Source organism: Rhea pennata, chromosome 1 (genome assembly GCF_028389875.1).
Source record: "Rhea pennata isolate bPtePen1 chromosome 1, bPtePen1.pri, whole genome shotgun sequence".
Lineage (NCBI taxonomy): Eukaryota > Metazoa > Chordata > Aves > Rheiformes > Rheidae > Rhea > Rhea pennata.
This window is the reverse complement of record NC_084663.1, coordinates 192,063,316-192,088,497: the sequence shown is the minus strand read 5'-3', so window position 1 is coordinate 192,088,497 and position 25,182 is coordinate 192,063,316. Positions and strand designations below refer to the sequence as shown.

General features: G+C 34.1%; 1 protein-coding gene across 6 annotated transcripts in view; it reads left to right on the top strand.

The window, feature by feature from the left end:
- PDS5B (PDS5 cohesin associated factor B) overlaps positions 1-25,182 on the top strand; it is a 119,976-nt gene that overhangs the window by 60,919 nt on the left and 33,875 nt on the right. For all 6 annotated transcript variants that reach the window (XM_062567121.1, XM_062567122.1, XM_062567119.1 and 3 more), the window contains 14 exons: positions 1,649-1,764; positions 3,037-3,131; positions 5,230-5,375; positions 6,524-6,675; positions 8,371-8,484; positions 9,993-10,074; positions 15,761-15,809; positions 17,288-17,427; positions 17,507-17,622; positions 19,067-19,172; positions 20,525-20,685; positions 21,296-21,419; positions 22,276-22,434; positions 24,031-24,099. In XM_062567121.1, coding sequence (XP_062423105.1) covers positions 1,649-1,764; positions 3,037-3,131; positions 5,230-5,375; positions 6,524-6,675; positions 8,371-8,484; positions 9,993-10,074; positions 15,761-15,809; positions 17,288-17,427; positions 17,507-17,622; positions 19,067-19,172; positions 20,525-20,685; positions 21,296-21,419; positions 22,276-22,434; positions 24,031-24,099 — 1,629 coding nt within the window. The remainder of the gene's footprint in view (positions 1-1,648; positions 1,765-3,036; positions 3,132-5,229; positions 5,376-6,523; positions 6,676-8,370; positions 8,485-9,992; positions 10,075-15,760; positions 15,810-17,287; positions 17,428-17,506; positions 17,623-19,066; positions 19,173-20,524; positions 20,686-21,295; positions 21,420-22,275; positions 22,435-24,030; positions 24,100-25,182) is intronic.

Here is a 25,182-nt window from a genome sequence, read left to right as displayed (position 1 = left end):
TCTTTAATATTTTGTTGGCTTAAATAGGAGTGCATGGAATGTGAGGAGTGGAGGTTGGACTGATACAGGCTACAGACAAATGAACATTCTTAACCATAAGGGCAAGAATTTTATGTAATGGAAATTTACAACACAAAACTTGTCTGGAAAAATGTCTTTTTTTTTTTTGGCAAAATAAGAGCAGGAGGTTGTGGATAGCTCTCGCCAACATGAATTGGCATTTTAATTGGATAAATTAGTCAAATGTAGAGGAAAAAGTGACTGATTTCTACTATTAGCGCCACTAATAGAAGATACTAAAATATATTCAGAAGAGCTATAGTTTCTTGTAATGCAGATAGTATATCAGTGTTTGAGATTTCCTCATCCTTAATTAATTTTCTGGTCTGTTGTTTTAACAATTTTACATATGTATTTACTGTTATTAGGAAGCTGAATCAAAAGCATGTACTAGAAGACTTTGCAGCCCATGTGTGGAATAGAGTTGACAGGAAAAGTAGTTGGTATCTGAGACTGTGGTATCCTAATAGAGAATTCTGATAGCTGCATTGAGCTCTTATTTCTTGCTCATGGGACCTAATCCAAAAGCTTGTTTTTGAACTAATAAGGATGTGAAATGTGATGGAAAAGAACAGTGTTTCAAAAAATTCCATGTCTTTATACCAGAGAGATGACAGAAGTGTAAAAGGTGAATATCTAGTTAACATTGCCTTGTCTATGCCTTGTCTATGACCTTTTCAAACAAGCATTGCAGTCAGCTGTGTGGTGGCGGTGGTGTTCCCTTCCCCCCTCCAAACAAAGGAGAAAATGTTGTGAACTATAAGTACATACTAATTGCAGGAATATTAACACGCACTTCCAGATATGTTTTTAAACTTCAAATGACATATACTGTATTAAGTGGAATGCAGACTGATACTAATTAAAAATCAGTGGAGAAGGTCTTGTTTTATCTCTATGTTAGTGCTAGTTTTAAATATGGAAGAAAAGCATCTGCTATAATTCAACATTTTAAATATGGGCTTGTATTTTCAGAAGGCACCAGATACTGTGCATCACAGATTTTCGGTGCTTGATCTGTAAAACTGTTTTCAGAAAAACTTTTCCTTGTTTTTTAGAGATATGATAAACTTTTATGAAATTATGATGAACATATTATGAAATTATGTCACCTTAAGTAAAGACTCTATTTAAGTCACTTGATTACAACTAATTTTTCTGTAAAATTATTAATGCCAAAATTCAGTGTCTGTGAACCTTTTATTCATGTTTGCACTGGGTAATTAAAGACATTTCTAGAGTACTGTAAATTTTTATTTGTAGACAAATGTAGAATGAGTTGTCTCTTTTCTTAATGCTGTGCTTGAATTTGTGTAAGTCTGTATAGGCATGTATCCCTTGGTCACTGGATTTAACAGCATCAGTGAACTGTATTTGAGGGTTAAAGTAGCTTATGCATTGGAGTTTTTCACCATTTTTTTCACAAGGAAACTACATTGTTTTATATTTTCACTGCCTTCATTATTTTGTCTTGAGGAACACATATATAAGAAAAATATATTGATCTATGTTATTTTTCTGAAAATGTATGTATCAGTATAACAACTGTATAAAACTTTTTAAAAAATAATATATGTTCATTTTCCAGAGCAATGACAATGAAGAACGCCTGCAGGTTGTAAAACTTCTGGCAAAAATGTTTGGGGCAAAGGATTCAGAGTTGGCATCTCAAAATAAACCACTTTGGCAGTGCTACTTGGGGAGGTATATGCTATTTTAATGCCCTTCCCAGGAGGGGAAAAACATTCAGTGAAGTGTAGTTCACCATATTTCAAATTTTCCTGTTTTTAGATAAGTGATACAGCTAAATATGAGTTTTGTTCTACTGCTTTTCCTGAAATCTGGCAGATAATGTAAAAGAGATGACATCTGTGATTCTGTAGAGTGTATCATGCATCATGCCTTTTTAAATTCATTTTTGCTACTTCCCTTTGCTGCTGTTGAGAAGAACAGTTTCACTTTTTTCTTCATATGCAATCTGTTGTTCATAATCACTGTTTTCAGCTAGTTATGAATTTGGAAACCGCAAACATTGTATTAAGACTTGTTTGAAATCCTTGCAAAATAATAATAGATATATTATTAAAAGAGCCGGTCTTAAATTCTCTTGATTTAGAAAGCATGTTTGGGTTTTATTAAAATAGATATTCTTTAAAACCTTTTGCTAAACAAATGCTTATTTATCAAATAACTATTCTAAAATTTGGCATTAAGTTGTTTAAAAACAGGTTTTGAAGATGACTTGAAAATGCATTTAATTTCTCAAAAGATTTATTTGTAACTCATATTAAACAGTTTTACCACAAAATTGCTTGCATAAAAATTAAACATGAGAAAATATTAGCTTTCCAGCATCAAATGTAATTCAATCCTTGAAAAACTAACATGCATGAGTTGAAGTGGTCCATCCTGGAAGAAGTTTTCTATTAGGTTATTTGCTTATGTTAGTTTGATGTGTATCATTTAAAGAGGAAAAGAATACTACAATAAATCTAACATTCTTTTTTTAGTCAGTGATACACAGTTCATGTTTATATACATAGAATATTACAGATATTATAGATAATATGTGAGCTTTCTGTTAAATAACCATTCCCGGGAGTTTTTCATAGATTCCAAGAGAGAATATTTCTCTTCATATTTGGTACATAAATTAATTTAATGTGTACAGTATATTTATTTATTTATTTATTTATTGAAGCTGGTTACTTTATGCTGCCTAGACTTTTACAGTATGTTTGTTTAATTTGTGGGCAGTAATTCATGCTCTTTAAAAGCAGATTGAAACATGTAGGACTACTTTGTTTCTACTCAAGTTTGCGTTGTCTTTAGTAGGACTGGGGTGGCATAAATAAGAGAACTATCCTAAGATATGGAAATATAAATCTTTGTTGTTATTTTGGTGCCATATGTAGTAATAGACTAACTGCTTTGATGGAAGTGATTTATTTAATGCATTATCTTGTTTCTAAATAGGTTCAATGATATCCATGTACCTATTCGGCTTGAATGTGTGAAATTTGCAAGCCACTGCCTTATGAACCATCCTGATCTAGCGAAAGACTTAACAGGTACAGATTTTCTATTACATTAAAATAGAAAATTATTCTCAAGTCTCCTGGGAAAGTTAGGAAGGTTAGTTGCAATCGAAAAGTAACTTTATGTCATGTTGTCGTGGACATTATTGAGGTTAGAATGTTAAAACACAGAGACTGAGTCCCTGTCTTTGTGTCTTCTCAGTCTAAGGGGACTGCATACACAATGCCTTAACAAAAGAGAGCATACTCCCTTTTTTTTACAGTAAAGTTTCAGCCGCAATTGGGAATGCAAGCACTATGGGACTGAGCAAAGGCAATCTGGCTAACCAGGGTCATGGCATTTATGAATTTGGATGCAGAGCTAAGACTTCAATTCCAGGAAGATGAAACGTGTATATGTTGTAGTCTCTGTGTAAAAGATGAAAGTAGTCCTGTTAACTGTGACCACAACCATCGGTTCCTGCTCCTTCAGATCAAACACAGCCTGTAATTCAGGACCTCTCTAGGAAGAAGGGAACTTGAATGGATAAAAACATTTAATATTTTTGTTCCTCATATCTTATTGGGGGAAAAAAAAAGCCTAATTAGAGAGACTGGGTTCTTTTTTTTTTCTTTTTTCTTTTTTTTTTCTTCTTTTCAAAGTTACTGTGAAGACTGTCTCTCTCCCTCTGTCATTGAATGCTTGCTTCTTGTAATTTTTTAGACAGTTGCTGTAAGGAGGGAATTTAAGGGGCTGTTAAGTGTATGGATTTGTCCTCCATACTTAGTATATATGCTTACTGAGAGTCAGAACGATAGTCATCTAAATTAGGCAGGCTAGAACCATCTCATAGTTTTGTTTTGTGGAGATTTTTTGGGATTTTGTTTCTTTGTTTTGAAAGGTCTGAAAACCTTTCAAGAGATTTCCTCTTTCATCGTCAGAAGTTTATTTCCAAGCCTTTTTTGTTTTCTTTTTTTCTTTTCTTTTCTTTTCTTTTTTTTTAATTGCTGAAGGACTATGTGCCCCCTCTATTGGTATTCTTTGGGAAATGTCATTTTGCCTGCCCCACATCCATTTTTCTCCCAGCACTTAGCAATAAATATCTGCCACTCACTGGTGTTTTAACAGGAGACTTCTGGGCAATAATGTTCTTCATTATTTTTAGTGCATTATCATTCCCTGTAATCAAAAGACTTTTGGGGGGATGACAATGTCTTTTAAATGTTTGATTTTCAAATCCTGTAACTTCCATAAATGCAAAGCTTTATTTCTTGATGTAGATTTTAAATTTTTGTGCTGATTACCAGTAGCGTTAACGATCAGTGTTTCAAAAGAGACTTGAAAATTTTCACTGGTCATTGAATAGTAATGAATGTGTAGTAACCACTGTTTGTTTTATTTAGAACATAATTCAAGTTGGCGTCCTATATTTGCTTGTTCAAGTTGTTATTCTCAATTATTTTGGATGTTTCATTGATGTATGCTGTTTCTCCTTCCTCGTCTTGTATATCGTGACACTATTCATTTTGTAATGTTGACTACAACGATCTTAATCGTTTTTGTGTGTGTTTTCCTACTTTTTTTTTCTTCTAAATTAACCTAAAATATTCACTTCTAAAAAGATAAGTGAACTTTTCCACCTGTTTGGTATTTTGGCAACTTTCTAAAGTGAAAGTAGCTAAAACGTTTGACACTTGTAAGCAGAAACATTTAAAATGTTGATAAGTGATGAGATTAGTGGTAGTACTAAATAAGTAGCAATATCCTAAAACAGTGTAGAGACTTTATTCAGTTTAGATAAAGTAGGATATGTCTAAATAAGCATTTTAACTTGGTTGAGGAGCATGCTTTTGGAGCATATCTCTTAATTTTTTTCCCTTCTTACCATGCTTTGGCTCATTGTGTAGTGTTCCTAGAGCATGCAAATTAGATTCCTTTTGGATAATATAAAAACAGAATTTGTGTTCAGGAGTGCAACTGCTATGCTTTAACAACCAAAGGGTGTGGAGTCTGTAGGAAGAGTAGCCTCAGAACGTCTAAAAATGTATTTAGTCCAGATATCAAGTTCTTTAATACTTGCTGTTCTGCTCTGCAGATACAATTCTGTTGGGCTATAGTAGTTGCTAATTTACTATTGTTTTTTTCTTTCAGAATATCTTAAAGTAAGGTCACATGATCCTGAAGAAGCCATTAGGCATGATGTTATAGTTTCCATAGTTACTGCTGCTAAAAAAGATCTTTTGCTTGTCAATGATCACTTACTTAATTTTGTCAGAGAACGAACACTGGATAAGCGGGTAAGACATAACCGTTATTACTGGTAATTATGTATTAAACTGTTATTACTGGTAATTATTTATTATACTTCTAGTTTCCTGTATCTTATCATAGCTCAATGTACTTTTACTTAAAAAACAATGCTTCTTAATTAAACCTTGCTTAGTGTTTGATAGCAAAAGGGTTATATAATATTTTTCAGGGGCACTTAAACAATAAATGATGTTGCACCATCATACAATAATGCTGCTTCTGGCTCATGGGTCAGATTTATCCATGATAGTGTTGTGTTCAGTGGAGTAGTCATTTGTAAATAGTATGAGGCATCTTTTGCCCTTGACTGGAATGCCATATTTTCCACTGTGTTATATTGTCCTTTTATAATAATATTTTTTTGATCATATTATCTTAGACTGAAGCAAAAGAATATCACTCATTGTATAGTTATAATAATTTTTAGGTACAGTGAGACTTTTAAGACATTCTAACATCTCCTGTAAAAGGTCTTGAAAGCAGAATTCAAAAATGTATTTTAGATTACTGATGAAAAGTGTTCTACTATCAGTGGTGGCCAGATTGACTTGTTGCCATCAAGTGATCTAGCTAAAAGCAGGCAATGTAGTGGATCTCAAAGTTAAATATCCCTGAAATTTAGTTTATTCATGTTTCATTGTTTAGCAAAATTCCTGTGATTTGCTGCTATGTTAAAGCATGGTCAACAAGGATGTTAAAGACAAACTTTTATAATTACTGTTATCACCTGTTTTTTTCTTCACTTACTGATATGCTTTTCCCCTGTTACAACCATAAAACATTGGCAGGTATTCAGTGTAGATCTCTGAGAAAGGGTGTTGACTTGAATTCTAAATTGAATTCTAAATTGAATTCTAAATTCAAGAAACGTATATGCATAGTAGTTATTGATGTTGAAATATGTGGCCAATAATGGACATGATGCAATATTTGTTTTAATGAGTAAATATTTCACTTAAAATTCAGTCTAACTTTTTTATAAATTAAAATATTTTATTTTGGGAAAGAATTGAAAATACCTACCAGGAAATTCCTCAGATTTTTCCTATTTTGAGTTTTGAACTTTTACACTGCAGTACTTCTCTCTCTTTTTCTTCTTTCTTTCTCTCTCTCTCTCTTTTTTTTTTTTTTTAAGTGGAGAGTGAGGAAAGAAGCTATGATGGGACTTGCACAGATATACAAGAAATATTCATTACAGTCAGAAGCAGGAAAGGAAGCTGCGAAACAGATTTCTTGGATCAAGGACAAACTTCTGCATATATATTATCAAAACAGTATTGATGACCGGTAAGTCTATCTTTATTTGTTTTGAAAGGTAGGCCATTCTGTGAATGAATTAGATAACTTGTATGCAGATTGTTTTTCTTTGTGCTTCAGCCTGTATGTTTTGATCTGATGCATAATCTGATACAGTTGTAGCCAAGTGCTGTCCTCTTTTGTTTTACTCTGCTTTTTTTAAGGCCAAAAGTGATTCTAAAAAATGAGTTAGGTTGAAATATTTCATAATTTTTACCTGTACCTCAAAACTGCTTCTGTTGTTTTTTTTTTTTTAATCAAACTACTGAAATACAGACAAAAATCTAAGATTCAATAAATTAATTGCTTTAACTTTAACTTTGGAATTGCATGTTGCTTCTGCAAGCTTTAAAAACAAGTCTAATTGGTAAATGCTTTGACAATGATTAAGGCATCTCATTTGGTAAAAAGTTAGTTTTCCTCTGCGATTAATAGCTATGAATTGGAATCTTGCTCTGGATTTGTAGTGAAAACAGTGCCTCTGTCGACCTAGCTGTAAGTTTGTAATGTGGTGGTTTGAGTTCAAACACAGTTGCATGTTGGGGCAGCTTCCATTGTTTTAGGAGCTAGCCTGCCTTGACTAATCAAGGGATCTTGTAGGCTTTGAAAGTAAGCATAATCAAATACAAATGACATTATAAACCTTATACAAATCCTATCAGAAACTTGCACCCTCAAAATTAATTTCCAAAATAAGCAGCTATAGCATGGTAGATACCACAGAAATGAAAGGACCTGTTTGGATCATCAGGTACAGTCCTATCTACCTACATCCCCCCCTCCTTTTTTTTTTAAAAAAAAAAAAACAGCTGAGTTTGGGTTTTGACTAGTTGCTCCAATTGCAAGACTTTAACTTATGCCTGTGCGTAAGGAGTTCTCATTTCCTGCGTAAACTTACATGGCTGGTTTATACTCATACTCTGTTTTGCCAACACTGACCTCAATTGACATAAGGCTTGGACAGCCTTGGTATTTAAGAATGCGACATGAATTTACTTTACTTTGGCTCACAGTATTTCTCCGGTAATTGATAGGCCTAGTCTTTCTTTCCTCGTTTCTAAATAAACAGCTTCAATGTGAAAACATAAAAGCTTTTATTAATTTCTGTGTGATTGTACTTGTATTTTTTCACTTTTGAAGCAACAGAAATGGGATAAACTCAGTCCTTAGGGAGAAGAAAATCCCATTCCTTCTGACTAAAATCTGAATTTTCCTTTGTGTTGATTATATCACATATGTTATCATAACACTTGATATTTTGTTTCTATTTTAGACCCACTAGTGAAAATAAATTATTGATCCCAATAGTGACCTTTATGAAATTCACTAATAACATATCTTTGGGCTGATAATTAAGAGACGTTCTTCACTTAAAATTCTTTGGTTCCTATCCAGATTAGTATGTTTGATCTTGTTAATGTCATTTCTTAACTGTTTTACTGCTAACATTAGAGATTGTGTGTTACCTCTTCCATAATAATATAGTTTGTTTTAAGCTTAGTTTTGTTGGAAATCAAGTAACTTGACTTTTAGCCTTTTTTTTTTTTTTTTTTTTTTTTTTTTTTTGGAATAATCCAGTCTCTATACACAATGATTGATCTCTAAGTCTGAGAATTTTTGGATGATTTCTAGCAATTTATGACCACTTTTGCTTTATTGTTTAAGTTCTTTAATGCTGTCTTTCAGATTACTTGTTGAACGCATTTTTGCTCAGTACATGGTCCCTCACAACTTGGAAACAAATGAACGAATGAAATGTTTATATTACCTTTATGCAACACTGGATTCAAATGCTGTGAAGTATGTGCTGTTACTGACTACTTATGAAATGTTGTATAATATTATTATAAGTTAATTCTAAATTGTTACAAGTAGCCTAAGCCAATGGACAAAAATAGTTCAGGAATTATCAGTAAATGGAATGTAGCAGCAGTATATATTTCTTAGATGAGAGCTGGGAAAAAAAGTAGTAAGATCTTTTCTAATAAGATGTGGTACCTTTTAACCATAAGCAGCTAAAAAGTGTCGAAGGTCTGGTAAGAAACTTGAGTGCACTTCAGTCCACTATGTGCTGAAGAAGATCAGATAAGTTTGTAGGAGCATCTGCTAGCCCTAGAGAACTGCTGAATTAATTTACTTGTCCATTTAGCAGCCGGGATGACTTAAAGGTGGAAAAAAAGGACTTATTTGTCTCTTCCCCTTCACTATATTTTACTTATAGCTGTCTTATTAGCTACAATACTTGCCTTCTGTTGCTTAAGAATAGGAGCATACACGTGAATTTGACGAATGATCGTTCTACTTATGTGTATCATGTTCACAATTTGAATTTAGTTTTACTTTGGTTCTGTTTAGTGGCACTGTGCCACTTGAAAACTGAATATATGTTTTTCTCATGTGACAGACTAAAAAGTTCTGTATACCATAGAATGGATAAAAATTCTAAACCTTTCAAATACTCCAGAAAATGATGTTTGAATCCTCTGTATTTGCCATATTACCTGGGTTAAAATACTGCAATGGTATAATATATGAAAATTAAGAATAATATTTTAAAAATAAAAATGGTTAGTGTTAATTTTTTTTTTTAGTATGGGTTAAACAAAAATGCAAAATGTAGTTTTTTTCATTACTTGTTACTTTGGGCAACAAATTTCTGATTTCTGTTGTTATATGCAACAGTTAATTAAATAGAACTGAATTTTGTTACTTGTGGATTCTAGAAGTTGTTCAAGCAGTGCTGTGATTCTCCTTCCCCCGATAGGTTATTTTTTTCTACAAAGTGTACTAATTTTCAATTTTGTACGATATCTCTAATACTGTTCTTACAAGTCTAATCTTGTCCATTCCTCACCGTTTGTTGATCCATTAGTTGCCTTTTATATGCAAGAAAGACGTTATTTTGAAGATAAAAATCTTATACATCTTCTTTAGCCTGTTCCTCGGAATGTTTTCAAAAGAGTAATCTCAGACTTCTACAAATGAGTTCTTCATAGCCCAGGCACATTAGTTTTGCTTCCCCCTTCTTTTAAAGGCAGAGTAGTTAGGCACCTGAAATAAAACTCATTTCAAAATCTCACTTTGTTCCAGTCTAATTTGACCAATTTCATATATCACTCTACTGGGAAACACTTTAGGCTTTGACGCAGAGCAATGAAATTTCAGGTGATAAGCACTTTCCTGAGTCTGAAGGTGAAAAGAATTTAAAGGCTGTTTTTGGACAATTGTGTTATTGAAAAGAAGACTTTGACAGCTCTTCTTCTGATTTTACATAAACGTGCATATATATATATATTTTTTTCCTTTAGAGCATTGAATGAAATGTGGAAATGTCAGAATCTGCTACGACATCAAGTAAAGGATTTAGTTGACCTGATAAAACAGCCCAAAGTAAGTTGTTTGCCTTTATATTCCAGTGGATATACGGTTTTATTTAAAATAATAAACTGTTTAATTCCAGAAAAAAATAGCACTTGGTGAAGTATCTCAAGCTTATTCTTAATGATAGATATGAAATATTTTGAAATTTAACTGAAATTTCACTAGACTATACTTGCAGTACAAAATATGTATACATTTTTTCAGTAAGAGTGAAAAGATAGGGTTGGTTAGCAATTTCTAAAGATTGTCAGTCCTTTGTCTGATACTGAAATACTTCCTCTTCATGTTTGAGAATTGCATCTTGCCAAGATTGTTCTGATTCTCAAGGAATCAAAAAACACCAAATTTGTTTCTGACAGCCAAACTGAATAATTATTAAGAAAATTTACTACTGTATCTTAATTTATCTTATGCCTGATTAGTGATATTTAAATAATCTGAATATTTTTATCCCAGCAAATGGCTTTATTTTCTTCCTGGTTGGAAACTTCTTAAATGTTGTGTTGAAAATGCTAGACTACAGATGAATTGTTTGTACAGAAAATTTACTCAGAAGAAAAAGTGACATTTATAGAGGACTGAGTTTACTGGGATATCATAAATAAAACTTGTATTTGTTTTGGCTATGTGTGTGTACTCGTGTTGAAAAATCATAGAAAATAAACGATGGGTATGATTTGGAATGGGAGTAGAACTTTAATCTACTGGTGCTGTTCTGAAAAGAAATAGTGTGTACTATAAGGCATTGCCATATTCCTATTCATATATCTGTCAATTTTGTCTTCTATATGAGTATATAGTTGCATACCACAGATAAATTTAATACAGTGTAATGACCGAATTATCCATTTGCTGAAATAACCTGAACAGGAAGAGATGGTAACTGTGCTTTTGTAAGTGTGGTTGTTTATCTAATGTATCTGCTTGGCAATACTACTCTTTTGCAGATAGAAAATGACTCATCAAATAAAAATTAATCCTTTACTGTTTCAATCATATTATAGTTATAATGAAATTGATTGCAGTGGAACTCGTAATTTTGATTTAGTGCATTTAAAATATGTTTAAATACAGTATTAAATTGTAAATACAGTAATTACGCATACAATAATTACACATACAATAATACTTCATCCTATTTCAGTGTCCTTATTTAAATAATTTTAACAATACTGTGTTTCTTATGTTTCTGATCTAATTTAATACTCATCTATAATCTAGAACTTCAGTTAGTTTCTTAGTATTTTCTACTTATCAATTGAAAGTGAAATTTCAGCTCTGCTTTAGGTTTTCAGAGAGATGTGCTGTATCGGTTGTAAAATATCTGATATGACATGGAGTTAAACATCTAGAACATCTAGTCTTAATAGAGGCAACATCAGCATCACACTTGAAACAGTGTATGCAGTTGATGTGTCTACATTTTTGCCTGTGTGGTTTTCATCATATGTCACTCTTAAGTACTAATTTGCTAAGCTTAAATATTTTTGAGTAATAGGGCTACATGTGAGAATTTAGGGGGCTTGGAACAGTCTGATATGCTCATTTAAAGAAAAACTTTTCTTATTGTGATAATTAAAGTATATGTATTTATTCAAATTTAAGTGTATGCTTTCATAATCACAGTAGAAATGAAGGGGGAAGCCTAAACAAGGTGGTGGTAATAATCTTTAGACAAATATTCATTGGCCATTCAGAACTGTGGAAACTTTTTTTCTGATTTCAGGAGACCAAATTGAAATGAAATAGTAACATTTTAGAATATAACTTAATATTACCGTATGTGTTTTTTCACTCTGCACTAATTTCTCCACTTAATCATGATGGCTTAGTTATTCATTTTTCTCCTTTACATGTTGTCCCTGAGGCAAGTGTAGGGTTTGCGAGAGCTATCCTGGAGATGATCAGTGATGGGACAAGGAGCAATGTACAGAAGTTGCCACAAGCAAATTCTGATTAGGTATTAGGAGGGAGAAATGCAGTGAGGCTACTGGAACAAATTGTCCAGAGAGGTTGTGAAATCTCCACCCTTGGAAATACTCAAAAATCAACTAGACAAGACCCAGAGTAACTGGAATGATCTATGTTGGCCCCACTTTTGAGTATATGTTTCAACCAGGTGACCTACCACTGTTGCTTCCAACCTAAATTTTTCTGCAATTCTAAATGTTTGACTTTTTCCAGTCCGCTGTCTAGTCTCATCCCCCCAAAAAACTTTGAGACATTTAGTGAAACACTTCATTTTTTTTCCCTGTGTTCCAGAGTAAGTGCTGTTGTCTTTGCTCGTGGTAATTACTTCAATTTCATTACCTTTAACCATAAAATGGTACTAGTTCTTCATCCATATGTTTTTCCCCTACTTAACTGCTGAAGATTCTCCTCTAGTTTTTAGTTTGTTCCCCCATCACCCTCCTGCTGCCTTGTCAGACAAACTTTTGACAATAGAGCAGTACAGAATGGCATTCTACTTTTGACTTATCTTTAATTCTGTTGTATTTCCTGGGATTTTTAATATTACTGTAAGAGACTTTGCTCTTCCAATCTATCCTCAAACCAGTATCTTACCTCATTGTGCACTGTTCGGAGTGTTGTCCGTTTCTGGATATACAGATGAGCAGTGCTCTATTTTATGTCTCACAAAAAAAGACTTTTAATTTGGACTATGTATTTGGCCTGAAGTGTTTTGATAGTACTCGGAAGTGTGAGAGAATATGGAAGAGTGAAGAAGTTTGTCTTTAAATCAGAAGAGCCTAAAACTCGGGCAATTTTGGAAAAGTGAAGTGGTCTGGATTCTGTGTTATTCTTTTGTTCTTCCATAACTTTCAGCTAAAATTATAGTCTCATTTCAGATAAATCAGGCAAGCTGTCTTGTGTTCAGTATTGAGGAAATTGAAAGTCTGTTAAGAAACTTTCCACTTCTGTTGATCATAATTTGCCCTAATCAGGGACAGAAGAGACTTCAAATTTGCCTTTAAAATGAGTTGCCCTTCTGAACAGCCTGTCCTGTTCTCCTATGGTAATAATATGAATTTAAATGAAATAATTAAACTTGCCTGTTCACATGTGGAAAAGTGTGTGACAGCTGATCATGCTCAGAAGTTGTGAGAATCCTTCTGACTCAAGTTATTTCGTGTTTGAATGAATGATTAGCAGCTTACTCAACTTAAGGACTGTTCTCTGGGAACTTTAGCCGGTGTTAGATGACCAAATCAGCTTGAACCAAAGGAACTCAGTAGTACTGGTGTTTTTGCTCTTATTTTGACTTGGAAAAAAAAGGAGATTCTCTATCTGTTGACATCATCAACAGATGATTTTTGTGCTTGATTTTTGTGGTTTTTCATTTCTTGTCTGAACATGCCTGTTAAACTGACAGCCAACCCCTCCCCAAAATGATAGCATTCTGCCACTGCTGAAAAGGGACTTAAAGTTCTGTAGACTTACTTAATGACTGGAATTATGTGCCAGGTGTCCACATCACAAGGTAGAGATAATTGTCATGGTAAACACTGTTTGTCTTAATCTTATGCTATATTTTTGCTATGTTTTGATCTTTACAAGACTTCAAATAGAAACTCTTGCAATGTTTAAGAACACAAATTATCTAGTTTATTTTTTTTCTTTTTTGTGTGGACCTAAACATGTAAGTCTGCAAATATATGATAGAACTAAAAAATACTATTTTCTATCATAGTACCTAGTCCAGGGCCTAGAAATTTACTCTAAGAATGAAAAAGCTTGAAGGATTCTTCTCAGGAAATAAGCTCTTTCCTGTGTATTAGGCAAAGTTATTTTAATGATTAGTAGTTTTGTTGTTTCCAGAGCCAATTAAGGCTTGTTTGAACCTTATATTAATGAAGACTGCATGTAAACTTCAAATAAAACTCAAGAAATTAGGCTTGCTTGAACAAGACTTTGACCTCTGTCTTGCATGTTTTTGCCGCTCCTCCATAATAGTTCTAAGCCTTCTATCGGAAAATACTGGAGTGTCTTGCAGCATTACCTCAATGGTTGTTTTCTGATTGAATCTGATGAAAAGACCCAGCTTAGGTCTTCATTTGCCTCCTGTTAAGTACTTTGCAGAAAAAAAAAGCTCTTCTTAACAATGATGATCCTCCTTTCTCAGTTGTGGGTATGCTCCCCCCCCCCCCCCCCCATTTTTAAAGGTAATATACAAGCCTAAAAATTACAATTTTGTCTGTTATAAAGAGGGTTTTCTGGAAGACTGTCCTAGTGATGGTGGCTAAGCACTGATCTTATATAATACATACTTTTGAATGAAAGTTCATAAATGGTGGTTATGCTCTTGTTTAACGTTTTACCCAGAGGAATATCGTATGATAATTGTAGGCTGTAATTGATGCTACTTACATTTACAAAGCCTTGCAGACTTTGTAAGCTATGTCATCAGCATTGCTCTTTCAGAAGTCATTTGGCAAAAGAGCTGTTTCCATTTTGGTTTGGAAGCCATTATGTCTGTATGCTTTTTACTCAGCTGCAAACTTTAATTTTTTGGGTTCTCATTTTCATCCTACTTAAGAATGAGGATTTCAGAGTTGTTTGACAACACTTATTTTTACACAACAATGAAGGGTTTCAGTTTGTTTATTCTTTCATGCACCTTACAACACTTATGAAGACGATTAAGACTTTATCCTCACTTTACAGTTAAGGATTCCCTCTGCCATTTGTACTTGTATTTCCCTCATATTTTGAGCTTCAATATAATTCCACAGAAGTTCCTTTTCTGTAGAATATTGTAGATTACAGCTAATAAGGGAAAAAAGTGTTTTAGAAACTGTTTTGTTCATCTGCAGTAGTGGATGATGTGTTGCAGAATATTACTTATTTGTAAGAAGCATAATTCTTGTAGTTTTACATGGCTGTCAATTTTTTCCCTCTTCTATTTCCTTTACATGTTAAAGGGAACTGATTATTAAGATGGACTTTTCATGAGGAACTTGAAATCAGGTACCCAAATAGTTGGTGATGGAAGAAAATAGAGATAAAACTCTGTTTTGTATCATTTACTATAGCTGTGAGGAGCTATTGGACTGTTTTATTTTTTATTTATTTTTTAAATCAGAGGCAGTTTCGCTGAAATCCAGGTTTCACTGATCTTCAGAAATGCAATGTTTTCATATTTTACTCTTATCTTTGTCCTTAGTTGTTATTTTTGTAGTTATACTGCTATCCTCTGTCTTCTCTTTTCAGCTTTACAGTACCAGTAATGTTGATATTGATTTGCTTTGTTCTTTACAGTAAGGTGGGAGCTACTGCTGAGACTATTTAGAATGAGTATGTGAACAAGAAGATAAAGTGGATTTAATGCTTGCTGTTCATTTTTTATTTCAAAACAAAGAGCCTTTACGTGGTAAACACTGTTATAGGAAAAAAGCTGTTTACCCTGTTCATAAAATAGATAGTAAATTAAGAAGTAATATAAAAAAAAAAAACTTATATACATATATTTGAGGAAAAGTGTTACTGTAGTCATGATTAATCTTTTATTTCTTGCAAGTACCTAGCATTAAGTTTGCAATGGTGCTTTTTAACTGCTCATACACTCACATGCTAGCCAAATGATAGGGGCTGACTTGCTGATAATAGAACATTATGGAATATTGTGCATTGTATTCAAGTGGAAAAACATAATGTAAAATTTTTACTTAATACTTTTTTTTATTTTGACTTGCAGACAGATGCCAGCAGTAAAGCTATATTCTCAAAAGTGATGGTTATAACAAGTAAGTCAACTGAAGTATATTAAAAATATTGTCTAAAATTGTCTAAAAACTGTTGTTGAAATATGTTACTTTCCTCTTTTAAAATCATTTGAGTTTATGCACTTTTATAACAAATCTTGATAATTCTCCAAAGCATACTGTTGTATTATGATTATCAAGATATCTGTAAGGAGAATTAATTCCTTATTGTTAAATATCTCCAGTTATGAAGCTTATCATATTATATTTTGGCTGCATTTCTAACTGTTGTTGATTAACTTGAGATCACTTACATTTTGAATTAATAACACTTGTGTCAGCATTTATCATAGAATATATATTATCTGACGTTAACTAATATTAAACTAGCTATTACCTTACCTGTTTTTTGAGGTGTTGGTGTTGTAAATGATGTTGGGGAAAATGAAGGAGTTCAGGTTTCAGAAGCAGGAAAGCACTTTGGAAACTGAAGAACATCCATGTAGTGTGAACTCTTGCTACTTCCCCCCCACCGCCCAACCCTGCCACACAGACAACCCAAAGCATTAGAACTAAGGGAGAAAGAAAAACTTGCTTTACAATTCCAAAATTTTGTTTTTAATCAAACTTTTTTTTTTTTTTTTTTTTTTTTAATGCATACTGTTATTTTGGGAGAAAAAATAGATACTGCTTAAAGATATGTGTTTTTGAAAATATCTTGAGAAAAGCTGAATCTTACTACTGGCTTTGGCCATGTCTCAAATGCTTTTTTCCTTATACTATAAAAGCTGATCAGTTTGTAATTGTTCTAATTCCTTTGGTTCTAGGTTGCATTTTCAAACAAAACAAAAACAAAAAATACTTAGTAGAACTTTAACTATTCTGTAGTCTTATACTATTGTCTGTGCCAACTTTGCTTAATATTTACTGTACTAAAAAGATGAAGCATCTTAAACAGTATAGTAATACTTTTGTCAATAGATTGTCTTGTGAATGTACTATTAAACATCAAATTAAGGTACCATTTAAGATGTACCTTTTGATATTTTTTCATGTTGCAAGCCAGATACGGACAATTTAGATTTAGTGGAGGAGTAATTTAGCAAAAATACCCTTTTCATGCTTGCCATATCAGGTAATTAAATACTTAATGCATTTTTCTGTGGAATGTTGGTTTTGTACTGTTGCCTGTAGAGATTTTGAGGTCAACTTCAGCTGTTAATGTAGTTAAAAAGACCAAGAAGCCTCGGTGAATATGAGGGAAGGATGAATAAAGAGTGTGAGGGAAGGGGAGCACAAAGGGAGACCAATGTAATAGCCAGGGAAGTCTGCAAATGTAAACTTTTTTTGAAATAAGTATTCTCATAGATATACGAGTTCGGAAGTTTGTGGGTTTTTCTCCTCCTTTTTGGTTAGCTTGCCAAGAAAGTATGTAGGCACACACATGTGAATTTCAAACTTGTATAACTTACAATACTGATACTTACTGAAATAAATAGTCATTTATTTTTCTTTTAAAGGAAATCTTCCTGATCCAGGCAAAGCTCAAGATTTCATGAAGAAGTTTACACAAGTTCTAGAAGATGATGAAAAAATAAGAAGTCAGTTAGAAATGCTAGTTAGCCCAACATGTTCTTGCAAACAGGCTGAAGGATGTGTGGTAAGGATAGCTCTTAATATTTAAGAATATTTATGAATATTTTTGAAACTAAATTATTTAACTGAAATTTATATTGCAGAGGGAAATTACAAAGAAGTTGGGCAACCCAAAACAACCAACAAATCCTTTCCTGGAAATGATAAAGTTTCTTCTGGAGAGAATTGCTCCTGTTCATATTGATACTGAATCCATCAGGTATATTTTTGTATGGTTGTAGTTCACAGGGTTTGAAAGTGTGGTTTCTAATTTTGCCTCAAGTACAATAGTAATAGATTGGGTGGAAAAGTTTTTAAAGCCTAGTGACTTTCAATATCTTCTGTTTTCCCCTTGCTTAGGAGTTTGCCTCCTCATTCAGAGTGCAACAGCACAAAATGATTTATCATTCAGCCTGCCTAGGAGAAATTTTCAGGAAAAAAAAATGGATCTGTTACTGATTGAGAAAGTTTGTTTTATGAGTGATTTTTAAGAGAGATTTATATCCTTGGTTATTCGAAAATTCTGTTAAAATTTTTCCACGCAGGATGTTAGACTGCAGTGACTTAAACAGCAATATAAGTAAAGTGTTAATGCCTTAAGTTTTAAGGAAGAGTAAACTGGCAAAGTTGTAGATGCCAGTAATGGGTAAAGTGGTTATTAGAGTGAACTGGTTCTAAATACTGGTAAATTCTTATCAGTTAATTCCAGCTGTAGTAGTTAACTGGAACTTTTCAGTTTTTGCCTGTCATATATATATACATATGTACATACATACATACATACATATATATATATGACCTAATAGGGCCATGAGATTTCATTTAAAATCCGCTTCAGAAACATTATTAGTAAACTTAAGTAGTAAAAGACAGTTGTTACTAGTTTTACCACAGAGCTGGTCTTTTCCCAACTTTGTAAGTTTTCACTAAATTTCTACTTCATTTTTGATGCTATCAGACTGCTTTAATTTTTTTTCTGTAGGAGGCTATTTTTATCCAGTTAAGGGTGGGGGGAAAAAAAGACTGAAAGTCTAACTAGGAGGTCTCTCCCTTGGTTTACTACTAGTGATTATAAATAGAACTTGCAGTGTGTACTGAAGAAATATTCTGAATATTGTTCATTCCTCATCAGAGAGCTACCTATAGGCCTTTTTAATAGGCTCAGTCTGATAATCACCATTTCCCTTCTTAGGGAACAATGTAAGAAAAAACAAGCGTTCCTGTTGACGTGAAATATGGAGGAGATAAGACTTTTGAATTTTCATCAACTCCTGTCACAGCTGTTTAACAGTTACTTTGTTCTTGGTTATAGGCTAAACATTAATAATGGTTATTTCCGTCAATTATAAGCAGCTTGTAACCTCAACATAACTCTTGTCTGAATTTGTTACTCAAATTGTTTCCTTATTTTGGTCATCCTTCCAGAATAAGGTGTATGTAGCTCCTAACTCATGATGGATGAACATTTTTGAAATTAATGTTTAATTATCTTTGATGTATGTGGGAGAGGAGGGCGACCAGATTGTATATGTAGTTGACTTTCACTTATTTTATTATAAATTTATACCTTATATGCTTTAAACAAACTTGTGTTTTAAACTTATGAAGTGGTCATATTGGCTGGAATTGCAGTAATAAGACTGCCCTTTAATTTTTCTTTTCAGTGCTCTTATCAAGCAAGTAAACAAGTCTATAGATGGAACAGCTGATGATGAAGATGAGGGTGTACCTACTGATCAGGCAATTAGGGCAGGTCTTGAATTGCTTAAGGCAAGTATACTGTTGGTGATCAATGAACACTTGAAAACTTTCTAAAGAAACTTTGTTAAAATGCATTTGTAATTAGCACTCACTACTGTCAATTGTAATCATTGTGGCAGTTATCCAAAAAAAGACATTACATTTCCCCCCCCATACATATACATATATATATATATATATAATATGAAATATTTTTTTCTTCTCCATACTCACTGTATACGACTTTTAAGATTATTTTATACATTATTTAGAAATAAAATTGAAATATAAAGCTGAAAGTAGTTGCATGTGTGATATCATAGAATCAGTAAGGTTGGAAGGGACCTCAGGAGATCATCTAGTCCAACCCTCAAGTGAGTGGCCCGTATGGGGATTGAACCCGCGACCTTGGCATTATTAGCACCACGCTCTAACCAACTGAGCTGAACATATCAGCAGTTGAGTTTTGGTGATTGGAGTGTGATTTTTTTTTCCTTTTTTTTTTCCGGGTTTGTTTTTGTGCTTCTGTACATAGATGTAGTCACTGAAGTAACAATGTAGGCTTTCAATAATATATATAGATTGTAGTCATAAACAATGCTTATGTGGACTTGTGGTTGTGAGGTAACTTGTTTTTGCCTCCTCTCCCCTGCCATTAGCCACCAATGACAGTGTGGTGTTTTTTTTCCCTCTCCCCCCCTCCCCCCTCCCCCCCCTCCCCCCCTTCCCCTCTCCCCCCCTCCCCCCCCTCCCCCCCCTTCCCCTCTCCCCCCATCCCCTCTACCCCCCTCCCCTCTACCCCCCTTTCCTCTCCCCCCCTCCCCTCTACCCCCCTTTCCTCTCCCCCTCCCCTAGTTGTCCTAGAATTTTCTAGTTGTCCTGCTTACCATGCTTTATTTGCCTTTCTGAGTAGTGTGGGAGCACACAAACTCAATTCCTTTTGCAGAAACCACACTTGGAGATATGTTTCAGGAGCACAGTTTGCACTGCAGTAAGTAAAGTGGATTCAGTCAGACCAGAGCTATTCTGAAATAAAACCCCCAAAATGCATATAGTATGAACGTTGCTTCCTTAGCACCAATTCCATTTCTGCTCCTACTGTAACCCACTGCTTGCTAATGTAGATGTACCCCCTGAGAAATACAGACTTACAAATTAAACTGAGACTGAAGAAGTCAGTTAAAGGTGGTGAGATCATGTAGAGTCAGAGAAGTTTAGGAAGTGCTAATAATTGACAGAAAAAGAAAGCAATAAGGATCATGTGACCAAAACAGACACAGTATTGTAAATATTCCAAAATTGCAGTGAAAAGTCAATCTTGATGTGTCTGTGTAAGCAGACCATCAAAAAATATTAATGAGACTCTCATTTTATTTTGACAGGTACTTTCGTTTACACACCCTATCTCCTTTCATTCAGCTGAAACTTTTGAATCTCTTCTGGCTTGCTTGAAAATGGATGATGAAAAAGTGGCAGAAGCTGCTTTACAAATTTTCAAGAACACAGGAAGCAAAATCGAAGAAGACTTTCCTCATATAAGATCGTAAGTGTATCTTAAAGAGCGCTACTCAAACAGAATGAGATTCTAGAAGACTTCATTTTTCCTTTTGCATGCTACGTTATTCTGCATTCTTTTAAGAAAAAGTATTGCTTCAGATAAAACAGGGAACAGTTTGAATGATTTTAAAATGGACTAATTTTTGAAGAATAGAAGTGCAATAAATATATCCAAAGAAGTGATAACTGACATATTGCTGATAACACTAATTTGTATTATTGCAATTCAGAATTACTTACACTTTTTCTCTGAATTCAGTATATGACAGTGTAAAAATATTCTTTGCAATTTCTCACTCAGAGTGAGAACATATAGAAAACAGTATTTCCCAAAAAGCATTTTAGTAGCTTGTGCGGATAGAATGTTTTACCATATGATACTTTTATAGACAAAACCGAGTTATTTTACTTCCGTGCCATGTAAATAACTTTTCCTTTCTTTAAAGAAGTTGCCAGAACCAGGAGAATTAGTGTGTTTGAAGAAGTGTTGTTCTATATATGTGTGCTTATACATATATGTATATGTAAATCTACATTTCTGCTAGTTTAGTATTTTGAAAGGTTTCCAATTTTTGAAAAGATTATCTGTTTTGTAGTGCTTTGCTTCCAGTGTTGCATCACAAAGCAAAAAAAGGACCCCCTCGTCAAGCCAAGTATGCCATTCACTGCATTCATGCAATATTTTCCAGTAAAGAAACACAGTTTGCGCAGATATTTGAGGTAAGATGAAAATATTTAAGTTCCTTTTTATTAATCTTTATATTGCATGCATAAACTAAGGAGCATAGAGGCAGTTCATATTGGAAGTTAGTTGTATCAAATTTAGAGGAGGCATCTTTTCCTTCTGTCTTAGTTCCCATACAGTTTGACCTCAAAAATGGTAGCAATGGGGGATGTTTTTAATGTCCTGTCATCCATCCTCCTTAGGTTTACTTTAGTCTACTAAAAAACCAAATAATAAACACACAATAAAAACAGAAGTGTAGGCCTGTCTACTGGAATGAGGAACTATTCTTGGAAACCAGAACCAAACACCACCTATCGCTCCCATTGTGACTGGCACAAAATGTTTAAATGATTACAGAAATTATGGAAAATTAAGTTATGGTAGAAACTATTTGCAGAGTTTATAGTTATAACTCCAAATATCCTTTTTAATTAGGGCTCATCTGCCTTTTTATCTTGAAGGATGAATCATATCATTACAGAAATTGCCATTTTGAGATGTAATATGCTTCAACAAGAAAATATGCTTTTTAATGCATTGTTTCCCAAATGGTCCAGCTTAAACTACCCCTTTTTGAACTCTTCTTCCTAAATGTGATTAGCCTTTTATGTCTGTTGTCTTGACTTGTCTTGTAATTCCTGGGAAGCCTGTTATAGGGTTGATGAATGTGTTTTTAAATCTAAATGATTAATAGTTCTTTCAAGATTTCATTTCTGGAATGGAAATAGGTGGGTTAAATGGGCAGTTAATACAATTGTTAGAATGAGTAACCTGATACAGATTTTTTCTTGTCTTTTAATAAGACATAAATTTTATCAATAATATCTGATTTTTTTGCCTTTATTCTAGCCACTGCATAAGAGTCTGGATCCAAGCAATTTTGAGCATCTCATTACACCATTGGTTACTATTGGCCATATAGCCATGCTAGCACCTGATCAATTTGCTGCGCCTTTGAAATCTTTGGTTGCCACTTTTATTGTTAAAGATTTGCTAATGAATGACAGGGTAAGTTTTATTTGTTTGTTTGTAATTTTAAGGCTCCCCTTTTCCTGCTGTAGGATAATTGGCAAGAAAAGTATGTGTTTAAAACAAAACAAAACTTTGACTTGCTGCTTTTACCTTTTGCATGTATTTGTCTTTGGTTTTCTGTGAGTATTATTTGACCCAACTGAAAGCCCACAGTACAGAAAAGGTGGGTAGCACTAACTTTGTAGTCATTACAAAAATGACAAGTTAACTATCACCTATGTCCTACCCTTTATTAAAATAGGAAATTTTGTTATTGGTTTCCTTTGCTTTATCTCTTATCATAACTTGCTTGTTTAAGAGTTTTAGCAGGTATGATGCATTTGAAACTAAAATATACTGTTTAAATGAAAGACTACGATTCTTGATTTGTTTGATACTTCTGTATCGATAGTGATTATAAAGTTAAATGCTTAAGTATTGCCAGCTACGCTTAGGGAGGTAATTGCTGTCTCAATTTCTGCACTTGAGATCCTGGTTTACTGGATATTAAAAATGAGCATTATTTTTGAAGCAACAGAGACCTGGACAGGCTGGAGAGTTGGGCAAAGAGGAACCTCATGAGGTTCAACAAGGGCAAGTGCAGGGTCCTTCACCTAGGGAAAAAATAACCCTAGGCACCAATACAAGCTGGGGGCTGACCTGCTGGAGAGCAGCTCTGCAGAGAAGGACCTGGGAGTGCTGGTGGATGACAAATTGACCATGAGCCAGCAATGTGCCCTTGTGGCCAAGAAAGCCAACGGTATCCTGGGGTGCACTGGGAAGAGTGTTGCCAGCAGGTGGAGGGAGGTGATCCTGCCCCTCTACTCGGCCCTGGGGAGGCCTCATCTCGAGTACTGTGTCCAGTTCTGGGCTCCCCAGGACAAGAGAGACATGGAGCTCCTGCAGAGTCCAGCGTAGGGCTACAAGGATGATCAGAGGGCTGGAGCACCTGCCCTGTGAGGAACGGCTGCGAGAGTTGGGCCTGTTTAGCCTGGGGAAGAGAAGACTGAGTGGGGATCTTAACAACGTGTATAAGTACCTGAAGGGAGAGTGTCAAGGGGACAAGGACAAACTCTTCAGTTGTCCCGTGTGACAGGACAAGAGGCAATGGGCAGAAATTGAAGCACAGGAAGTTCCGCCTGAAGCTGAGGGGGAATTTCTTCCCTGTGAGAGTGACGGAGCACTGGCACAGGTTGCCCAGGGAGGTTGTGGAGTCTCCTTCTCTGGAGATCTTCAAGGCCCGCCTGGATGCAACCCTGTCTACCATGCTGTAGGTGACCCTGCTGAGCAGGGAGGTTAGACTAGATGATCTGCAGAGGTCCCTTCCAACCTTACTGATTCTATGATTCTATGGTCTTGCACTCTGAAGCCCCAGTGTTCAGAAAATAATTTTTTAAAAACCTTATTACTACTATTAAACTTGCTGATATTTGAATAGAGGTAAGAATACCTTACTTCTGTACTTGTCATTTCTATGAATAAGGAAGGTATAAAGACAACTGCTGTATTGTTTATAGAAGCAAACGACACAGGAGGTTGCAGCAGGTTTCAGTAAAGTAACAGTAGCATAACAAAATGTAAAATTTGGTTTAGCTTCCAGGGAAAAAGACGACAAAACTTTGGGTTCCAGATGAAGAAGTCTCTCCTGAAACACTTGTTAAAGTAAGTAGCACTTAATATGTCTTTCTATGCTTGTGTGTGTAATAATTAATATATTAAATATCAAGATTTCCTTGCTTAAAAAAGTTAAAAAGAGAAACTATTTTTAAATTGAGGACTGTATCAGGGGAGAGAGGTTGGATTGCCAGGAGAGAAGGTTTTGTAAATAAATTTACATATATACCTTACTGAATTTTTATTATGGTCCTATATTTAGTGTACAACAGTTAAATATGCCAGATATTATCACACTTAATTATTTCTACTCAACTTAAACAAGTCTCTACAGTATTTAACTATTAAACTTTATATTTTTCACTGGAATTCTGAAAACATTCTAGGAAAATTTTAGTGGTGTCTTGAAATAAGGAAAAAGCCATTTTTGCAATTGCCTGTTTTCACAAAGAGTAAATATGTTACATTGTACACAAAGAAGGAAAATATGTATTAGAGAAAAACTTAGGGAAAAAAAAATAAAGTTTGAACTGTTTCATACAGTTTCTACCTAAAAATCATCTTAAACTTGTCCGTGGCTTGGAATAAGTTTATTACCATTTCTAAGCTTGGTAATACATTACCTCCATTTTTTTCTCCTTTCAGTTAGAAATGGACTTGTTCTGTGGAAAATGCATCCTATGTCTGTTTTTTTTTTTTTTTTTTTTTTTTTTTTTTTTTTTTTTTAATCCTCTCTCTCTCTCTCTTTTTTTTTTAAGAAGGTAGATTCTACATCCACTTTCTACAGAGGTAGATTATGCTTTCACATTTTCTTCCATAATTAAAAGGATGCACATCTCTGTAGCATGCTGTTTAATTATGGCAGCTGTTTCCATTTTGTGCCTCTGAGTAAAGTTGCTCCGATACTTTTAAGTTCTATACCTTCTCTCACAGATTTGTTAAACTTTTTGTAGCATAATGGTGCCTTGTCTGCCAATTTAGTAAGCACTTTGGTTTCCAGCTTGGTACAGAATTCATTATTGGAAACATTCAGTTACATCTGGAGTTGGTTTGTTAGTTCTCTGCTTATCTGACTGCAGCAAAGATATTCTTCTTTTTTGTGCAATACTTGCACAGTCTAGAGAAATAAGA